General features: G+C 32.2%; 1 protein-coding gene across 1 annotated transcript; it reads left to right on the top strand.

Annotated features, from left to right (window-relative positions):
* Positions 1-4,685: 4,685 nt before the first annotated feature.
* LOC111365892 (NADPH-dependent aldo-keto reductase, chloroplastic-like) lies at positions 4,686-8,644 on the top strand. Its single transcript, XM_022986427.1, has 9 exons — positions 4,686-4,839; positions 4,935-5,024; positions 5,210-5,338; positions 5,919-5,969; positions 6,316-6,392; positions 6,766-6,853; positions 7,202-7,477; positions 7,678-7,926; positions 8,421-8,644. Exons 1-9 carry the CDS (start codon positions 4,705-4,707, stop codon positions 8,505-8,507), a joined length of 1,182 nt encoding a protein of 393 aa, XP_022842195.1. The 5' UTR covers positions 4,686-4,704; the 3' UTR covers positions 8,508-8,644.
* The last annotated feature ends 1,160 nt before the right edge of the window (positions 8,645-9,804 follow it).

Genomic DNA, 9,804 nt, shown 5'->3' with positions numbered 1-9,804 from the left:
ATTCTATTACCAGTTGGTTATGCTCAATTTTAACTACTTGCTTCTTACAAATGCTATCAAGCTCCCTCTTTCTCCAAGGCCAGAGGTAAATCATTCTCTGTATCCTATTAATAAGGATAAAATTCATTAAGTTTAATGATTAGGATATAACCCATGTTTTTGTCATAAAGTTTTACTTGACAATCTAAAATAGGCTACTAACTTGTTTCAATCCAAAAATAGCTAAATAAAAATTGATTTGATAAGAAGTAAATAAATAATACTTACGACAGCCTTGTCTCGCTCTTGCCTGGTGACACCGAAATGGTGGACAACATAGAGACAAAATGACCCATTGAGTCCATAAACCAGCATATAATCAAAAATAAAATTATTGTCCACAAGGTCCGACCAATTTAACTAACATTAAGCCTTCACAAAGGAACCATTTTCAATACCTTTTAGTCAAATAAACTCCAAAGACAACACAATAGTAAATGATAAAATATATATTTATAATTACCCTTATTCAAATAGTAATTCCTGACCAGTAAACAATTGAAATTGTCAACCACAATAGGAATACAGAGAAAAAACATTTTTTCTTCAACTTATTTCCCAATTACCACTATAAACATAGTCAAATCGAGGCTACAGAATTAGGAAAATGAGTATGAACCTAAAAGTCTATTAAACCTAAAATAAATATGGCCTCACCGAAAGAAACTAACAAAATCTGCAATGCAAATGAATAACATTTCATTAGCAACATTGACCATAAAAAAATCCCAAAAAGGGGAGGTAAAGATAGAAGATACATCAGTAATTAACAGTTTAAAAATACCTCGTCTTATGATTTGCTAACTAACATACAATGAAGCACAGATTTGGAGGGCAACTTTGATACGATCTTAGATATGAGTTTTCACACTATATGCTTATTTGTGGCTGTAAATTTGGTGCTTCAATAAATTACTAAAGTTTAAACACATTTAAAAAGTCTAATGTATGTGATATATAATTTAAGCGCTCATTCTACTATCAATATGGGCGTTTCTAATTTAATTCTCATCATAAAAGTAATCTATGCCATGTATAGTAGAGAAAGCAAGTGATTAACTCAATTTTGTTAGCATAGTGAAATGAAGGCCCTTCCAATGGAGCAAAAAATTTATACTCTCCCAACACTTTTTGAACTAAAACATATAGTGTTACTTTATTGAATTCCTCAACAGATGTGAAAGCCAAAGCATTATTAAGTCCAGACTTCACATCAATGTAAAGGGCATTTAGCAATCAATGTTCCAGTTTTAAGTTGAAAAGAAACATGTTGATTAGTCTCAGAAAACGTTCATATAAAGATAATAGAGAGCACATAACAGTCAAGTGTATGCATGGAACCACCTTTACAAAAACAAGAGAAACCGGATGACAGGCAACAAATACAGTACGATAAGCACAGCTAGTCGAAGCTTTCGGAAATAGAAAAATACAAACCTCAATCAACCGTATAAGACTATGTATACGTAATAGTCTAGTTCAGTACATTTGATTAGCCAAGAAGATGATTAAGAACGTGCCCGATGAATAGCAGTACCCCAGTAATTTCATCAGAGAAGTCGAATTTTTTGTTTTTGCGTGTCATCAGAGAAGTCAATTTTTTTGCTTTAAGAAGAAGTCGAACCATTTTTATTCATCATCAGAGAAGATATTTAACATTAAGTTCAAGTTAATTGCAACTTAATAACCAAGATTTGTTGAATAGCCAAGATCAAACTCAATTCCATTGAAACTTGGAAAATTCATACAATGAACAAATCGTTCTCTGAGAAATACTGACTCGGACCAAACAAGTTTGTCAATGGAATTCCAAAATCTATATTTAATTCAAGCTCAAATTCCTCTGGCTAAACTTGCTTGTGTTTATTTACATAATAACGTGTTTGGGAGTGTTTTTAAACAGTTCAAATTACAAATGGATAGAAATGAGTGGTTCCTCAAAATGTGTAAATAAAAAGAGTGTTGACAAACAATTTATAGAAACGAGCAAAAGTAGTTTAACTAATTGAACTAAATTCATTTTTCATTGGTAATACTGGACATCCACTCTAGCTTTCCCTTAACAAAATTAAAAAAAAATGGATAAAACAACCAATTGCAATAAATTTTAAGTTCAACAATCCTATTGGAAGAAATAGCTTTCCCATTAACCAAACTAATAAAAATGGATGAAATGGACCACTTGTAATAATTTTTGAAATTAGTTTTGAAAATTTCGTTGCCTATTTTGCCCAAAAGTAATCATATTAATTGTGTCAAAGCCATCAAATTGAATTCAGAAACATACACAATAGAGTCTCGATTAAAAAAAATGAAATTTGAAAGCACACAAACCACCTCTTGACACCAATAATAAGCAAAAAATTTACAAGGAAACATTCAAACCTTGATCAACGATAAACAAGTTAATGAGTTTTATAATTGAAAATAGAAATTAAACTAACCTCAGTTTGAAAATCAACAGAATTAGAAGCTGCCTTATAAACTTTATCTACAATTTCTTTAAAACAGGGCTTCAAGCTGAGACTCTATATCCAAACCCCATTAGCGAATGACAAGCGAGGCTTACCAAGGGGGCCACCGTCAACAAAAATTAGAGTTACAAACTGAGAGTCAATCACCAATTTCTGGGCAAAATTTCCACTTTTTTGGGGAGGTTTCGTTAACCTTGGAACAAAGATAAAGAGAAAAAGATCAAACACAAAAAATACAGGTTGAATGAAATGGAACAACCATAAACAAAAAGAGGAGTATGAAGATTTCAAGATAACTTCAAAATATCACCCTTTTGAAGCACATTTTAATCATAATATGTAAAGAAACCAAGCTCAATCTAAAACCCAATTTATAACCAAATTATACAAAATCTGAAGCTTATATTTAAGGCAACACCTGCCAAAGGATTTTTGCTTTGATTTGGGTTGGATCTCTTAAAAGACCGAAAACAAAATGGGGAAAAATCGATCATTCAACAATACAACTTAAAAACCAGAAGAAACATACATAAGAGTAAGAAATTGAAGTCGTGAGAGGTATACTTACCGATATATGTATCAATTTCTGCAAATTGTTTGTATTTTTTCCTACCATCGGGAGAGAGAGATTAGGGTTAAAGCAAGAGAAATAAAATAAAATAAAAAAAGAAAGAAGAAGAAGCAAAACTGTAGGAAGAGCACCTCAGAAAAGTAATAAAAATGAAATCCTATTTTGCACCTCCAGTGTTCAACTACTTCTTTGGCTATTGTCGCTCCAATAACCACAAGAAAATGCGTGAGAATACTGATTGTTGTGTAGGCTTTGATTTTTTGTGTGAAAAATGGGTTGCTTGTAGTCTCTGATTTTTGTGTGAAAAATAGAAAAACTGAAGATTGTAGGTAGGAGAAAGAGAAATGGAAATGATGATTGCGTGTTGAAATTGAAATAATTTTGAAACTGTTAAAATGGGGATAGGATGAAAGAATAGGATTCAACACTAATGTAGATATTGCATCTCCAGATATTAGAAAAGGCATGACCATAACGTATGAAAATGGAGAATGGAAAAGTTAAAAAAAAAAAAAATGACGCCATTTTTTCTCTTGTATAGTAACTTGGGATTTGTTTACTATTCCTTCTACAGTAATAACTACTTCCCATTTTTAAGAGAAGTTAGATACATAAATTTATATTTTCTCCTGTTTTGTTTTTCTTCTGACTACAAATATTTTTTTCTAAAATTCCCAACAAGAATTCGATAGTTCTTTGCTACACCTTCCATTCTACTTCTCATCATCTGTTTGAATTAATTTGAATTTTAGTTTAAGTGTGTGAATTCATATAAGTGAATAATATTTTGATATAAATGAGAGGAAAATAATAATAATAATAATAATTTAACTAAAAAGCAAGAGAGAGGAACAAAAAATTAAGCCCTGATACTCATTTTCATAAGAATGAGAATGAAAAATATAATTTTTACGGGACCCACACAAGAGAGGAAGTCAAATATGATGACTTGATGTGATATATAACGATTATATTTTTCATTTTTTTTTTACCAAAGAATGAAAAACAAACAGGACCTAAAATTATAATTCAAAGATATGTGTCATTATTTGAGCTGATGATTTAATAATAAAAAAAATTAAAATAAATATTAATTATGACGTAATAGTCAAGTTCATTCATTCATTTTTATTTATTTATTAATGCAAAGGGGCTGCAATAGTATCACAATATATTATTTAAGATTTTAGCTTGTTAGTGGAGGCAACATAATTAAAAAAAATTAATGTCTCAAATAATAAGTTGTTATGTAAGTCGTTGCCTATAATTGAGCATTATTCATTTTTTTTTTTTATCCAACAATAATGTTCTAAAGGATACGTCAAAGCATTTGCTTAATTTGAGCCCAATTTTTATGGAAGATTGCATTTTAAAATAATAAATTGATGAAAATTGTGTGGTTAAAAAAAATGAAAATTGGATTTGAGCATGATGTTAGTCTATTAAAAAATGTGTTGCTGAAAAGAATAAAGGGGAAAATATATTTTAAAAATGTTGGGACATCAAAGTCTTTATTTCCTGTGCAGGCGACCTCACTGTAGCCTCTGGTGGGCTTCCCCGTCTGCTGAACCTGAATTCATTCACTTTCCTTTTCAATTTTTTCTTTTAATTTACAAATTAATGGCTTTCCACATTTATCCTTTACTTATGGACCTTAACTCGCCACTCTCTTCCGCCTCACTGTACCCTCCCAGACGCCTTCCCACATGGGCCACACCCAATCACCTCCTCTGCTCTAATAATAACAATTCCACGGTAAGTAGCAGATATACTTTTCTTTGACAACTGTATTTGAAATTAAAACCCTAATTTTATGTTTATTTGTTGACATGTTTTGATGTATGTGATAGATTTTGGGTGTGAATAGTGGGAAACGAAAATGTGTTTCTGTGAGGGTCCAAACGATGGAGAGGAGAGCCATGCCAGAAGGCAAAATGTCGGTCAGTACAATTTTAATTAAAAATGTACTGATTTGTTGATCGCTGAATTGAATGTTATTTATTGGTTGAGGTAATAACAACTTCATTGGATTGAATATTTTTAATTTTTTAGGTGTTTGTGTCACCGCATCCTTTATTCAGCATTCAACCTTTCAATTTCTCTATCTAAAAAAATGTGAATGTAGATAATGGCGAAGGAGATTACATGCTTCGAGTTTGAGTTGAACACCAGAGCAAAAATTCCCTCTGTCGGCCTGGGCACTTGGCAGTCCGAGCCTGGTATCGTCGGTCAAGCGGTTGAAAAAGCCATCAAGGTCGCCTATCGCCATTCTCTCTACATACATATGCACATTGTATATGCTTATATGTATCTTAGCCTCTGTTTGTCATCCATTCTCTCCCATTCTTTTTTCTATTTTACTCATTTTCAACCACATATTCTTCATTAAAATAATATTATGTGTAAATCAAAAACTTTTCATTCTTTTTTAATCACATATTTCAACATCAATCACTATTCTATAATACATTCTTCCCAAATAATGGGTGACAAACACACCCTTAGTGTGTTGTAACATTTATCTTCAATGGAACTTGTATGTGGAAATGTACAATTGTGTGTGTTATTTATGTATTTACTCATATTGAAATGTCGGATGTATTATTTTATGATTCTGAATGTATAATGAGATTATTAGCTCATTTAGAGTTGTGCAGATTCAGAAATTTTTAGCCTAAATTTCAAAAATGTTAATGGGATTTGGTTCCATTCTAATTTCAGTGATTGATTGAACAGAAAAATATAACATAACATAAGAACGGGAATTGGAGAGGATGTCTTTCTGTATTTGTATGACAACTTACAGTCAATCAATTTCTGGTACTTTTATGCAGGTTGGATACCGCCATATTGACTGTGCTCGATCTTATGGAAATGAAAATGAGGTATGTTTTTCTGTCCATCGCCATTACAGAGTCGGGAGATCCCTTTTTATTTTATGTAGGGATGCAATAATAAGCTGTGTATGTGTTTTTACGGCTTTCTCTTCTCTTGAAAGAAAAATGTAAGTCATTTGGGGTAGTGATTTGGTTACTTCACTGGGAGACTGATGTGATAAAGGTCTCTAATAGCTGAAAGTTTTTGCACAACAGTATCATGGAGATAACGAGGCTTTCGTCCCATTTTGTTTCAAGGGAAAAGGGATATTTGGGGTGAAAATGGGACTCCAAATTACATGTAGTATGGCTATCTATATGTGTGTGAGACTCATCTTCTGTTCCTTTGTTGCAGATAGGTTTAGTTTTAAAGAAGCTGTTTGATGATGAAGTTGTGAAGAGGGAGGATTTATTTATTACCTCCAAACTCTGGTAATTGAATTATGTTCACAAATATTTTCAAGAAGTGAAAAGCTGATTGATGAAACTTGTCAATGTGAGTTACTTCAATTTTGAAGTTTGAATCTAGAACATCTTCCAATGTAAATGGGGCAGTTTTCCACCATAATGGATGTGCATTATGCAGTGGTACTGTCAGTTATGTAATTTGTGTGCGTTATATATATACAAAATACTTTCTTTGCACTTGCTGCTTCACTTTCCTTTTTGGTTTGATGCAAAGCTAGTCTTGAGGTGCTTGAACATTATATATTAATTGCTTCAATTACTCTTCTCTTTCACATCTGGTCTTTACTCATTGACATTTTAAGCATTCAAGCTAGAACAGATCTCTTAACTTGTGCAGGTGTACTGATCATGCACCAGAAGATGTACCTGTGGCATTAGATAAAACATTGGAAGATCTGCAACTTGACTATCTTGATTTGTATCTTGTACGTAATTTTTCGTGATATTGAATTTTTGACTGTTTAAAAGTTAATGCAAGATGGCCTTATATGAAGACAGTGTATGAATGGAAATAACTGAATCAAGTGAATTCTTAGATCTACAGTAACACAAAATCAGCTTGATCAATAGAGGTGACCTTGATGCCATGTCAAATTTTAAAAACATTAAAGCTGCTTTAACTATTGGTCTGCTTACCTGGCTTTCAAAGTTGAAATGATATGTAATAGTGGCGTGATTAGCTCTCTCTCCTATCTTTGGGTGGGATATTTTGCATCTTTACTGTTGAAAAATTATATCATGGGCTAATGAATTTGATCTGTCTAATTGTGAAGATCCATTGGCCTGCTCGGTTGAGGAAGGGGGCTGTTGGCATGAATCCAGAAGACTTTGTTCCAGTGGATATACCTACCACATGGAAGGTCATGGAAGCACTCTATGATTCTGGTAAGGCCCGAGCTATTGGCATTTGCAATGTCTCTACCAAAAAGCTGGGTGATCTATTGGATTTAGCTCGCATTCCTCCGTCTGTTGTCCAAGTTGAGTGCCATCCGGTGTGGCAGCAGACCAAACTACAAGAATTCTGTAAATCAAAGGGAGTTCACCTCACTGTGAGTTGTCAAAACTCAGTTACTTAATTCGGGTTGCTGCCTTTTGTTCATGTCTTTAAGAATGAGGAAACTTCTTTTGGTTGTCTCTCTCTTTCTGGTGGTTTTCGATAATTATAATTGCTCGGTTTTCCATTAAATGTTTATGTCAGAGAAAGGTTTTATGTTTTGAATTCTAATTAACCTGTTAATTTTCTTAAAAGGGATATTCACCACTTGGTTCACCTGGAACAGCGATGTACAAGAGTGATGTCCTCAAGCATCCTGTTGTAGTTTCTATTGCAGAAAAATTGGGTAAAAGTCCTGCTCAGGTTGCTCTTCGATGGGGTTTGCAGATGGGTCATAGTGTACTTCCCAAAAGCACAAATGAATCAAGGATCAAAGAGAACTTTGATGTTTTCGATTGGTCTATACCTGATGACTTATTTGCCAACTTCTCCGAAATTGATCAGGTAAGTTATTTTTATTTTTATTAAATCCCTTTGAGATTTCTAAGTGTATATTTCTTCTAACTGGCAGTCGTTAGTAACACAACAATATATTTTGCACATACTGCCGAGAGGAGTTAGATTTTAGATAAAGAGTGCTTCCTAGCAATTTTTTGATTCGTCATCATCACGTGAATCCCCTACAGTTTTTGTCCTTGAATATTCGTATTATAACTAAATAACTAATAAATCATACTTACGAGGCATGTTTGGTCGGCAATGTTGAACTTGATTGGACACTACAATAGATAAGATTTTAATTATTTTTCTTCCTTTCCTAACCAGTATAATTTCATTTGGCAAACATGCCAACATGTATGCAGAATCACCAACAATCAAGATTCTGATGTTAAAAATTTTGTCCAGATGCTACATCTACACCAATTTTTACACAGTAAACAAAGAACTCGGGCTTTTTCTTTCTACGTATCTTAAGGAATGGTTTTTCTACTTTGCAGGAAAGACAGGTTACAGGTAACTTTTTTGTCCATGAAAAGTTCGGCTCATACAGAACCGTTGAAGATATATGGGATGGTGAACTTTGAGCTTGCCGTTTAATTTTACATTTTCAGGAAGGATTGGAAGATATATCTTATTGTCATCATCTATATACAATATTTTGAACTCGAAATAAATTTGGGGTTTCCGATCTGGCTTTATTGCAAGCATTGATGTTCTAACACCCTATGATTTCCACGTGTGTGTAATTTCGTATCAGAAATGCTATGTTTGTTTGTCATGCTGCCTTAGAAGAGTGAAGTTTCTCTTGATGTTGGAGGAGTTTAAACTATTCTGTGAATTTTCATTTATTCCATGCGAAGTTATGCTCGTTTGTGCTAAGATATAGTGCATGTTTGGTATGGATTTTTCTTTCCAAAAAATCAATTTTTTGACAGCTATGTCACTATTTCAGACATTTTTTTATTTCTTCTCTCACATGTAGGATTTACTTTTCTTTCTAACGGTCAAAAAATCAATTTTTCAAAATCACTATCGAACAAGCCCGTAATACCTTCTATGATGAAAACAAAACGTGAAAGAACTTTGAGAACGCAATAATTTGAGATCGTTGAGTTGTCAAATTGCCGATCAAAGATCATTTTTGAGATAAGAACTCTTTGATTTTATTCAATGGATCAGGAAATATATAATTGAAAAATGTATAAAAGTTAGTCGTCAAATATGTAATCATGAAATTTAACCAACTCATCATCTTATAAAACATTATCAAAACATGGGCTCAATGTATCAAGACAAACACCATAACATTGTAGTCTTTGCACTGTTTAAATTTCAATGGAAATTCTACGGGACTATGCCCCTGTTCAGTGTTAATTTTAGATAAAGATTAAATTTTTAGTAAATTTTAATAAATATTGAAAATGTGTGGTTGACTTTAACTTAAATTTTAATTCGATTTTTTAGACAGAATCGAATAGGGGTCATGCCTACTGAATACATATAATTACCTCGCCCTAGAATTAAAATTATAAAGATAGAAATAATATAATAACTAGATTGAATAAAAAGGAAACTCAATTATCAATTCTAATGCGTATGTAGTTTTCAACTGGAAATATTTTATGGTTTTTATTAATATAAATATTCATCATATACAAGTTGACATATTATTAATGTATAATAGTATGTTTGTAATACCATTGAATTTTGAATTGCATCCAAACTTGGGTAAAATATATCGGTTGGGCTACATATATATAATGTTTTATATACACAGTTGTGGATATGATTGGATTAGAATTTCTTAAAAAAAAAAAAAAAAAAAAAAAAAAAAAAAAAAAAAAAAAAAAAACAAAAAAAAAAAAAAAACTTTCCCCCCTT

The sequence above is a fragment of the Olea europaea genome, chromosome 2 (genome assembly GCF_002742605.1).
Source record: "Olea europaea var. sylvestris chromosome 2, O_europaea_v1, whole genome shotgun sequence".
NCBI classification, from domain to species: Eukaryota; Viridiplantae; Streptophyta; class Magnoliopsida; order Lamiales; family Oleaceae; genus Olea; species Olea europaea.
Note: the sequence above shows the minus strand (reverse complement) of the source record. Positions and strands in the feature narration are given on the sequence as shown.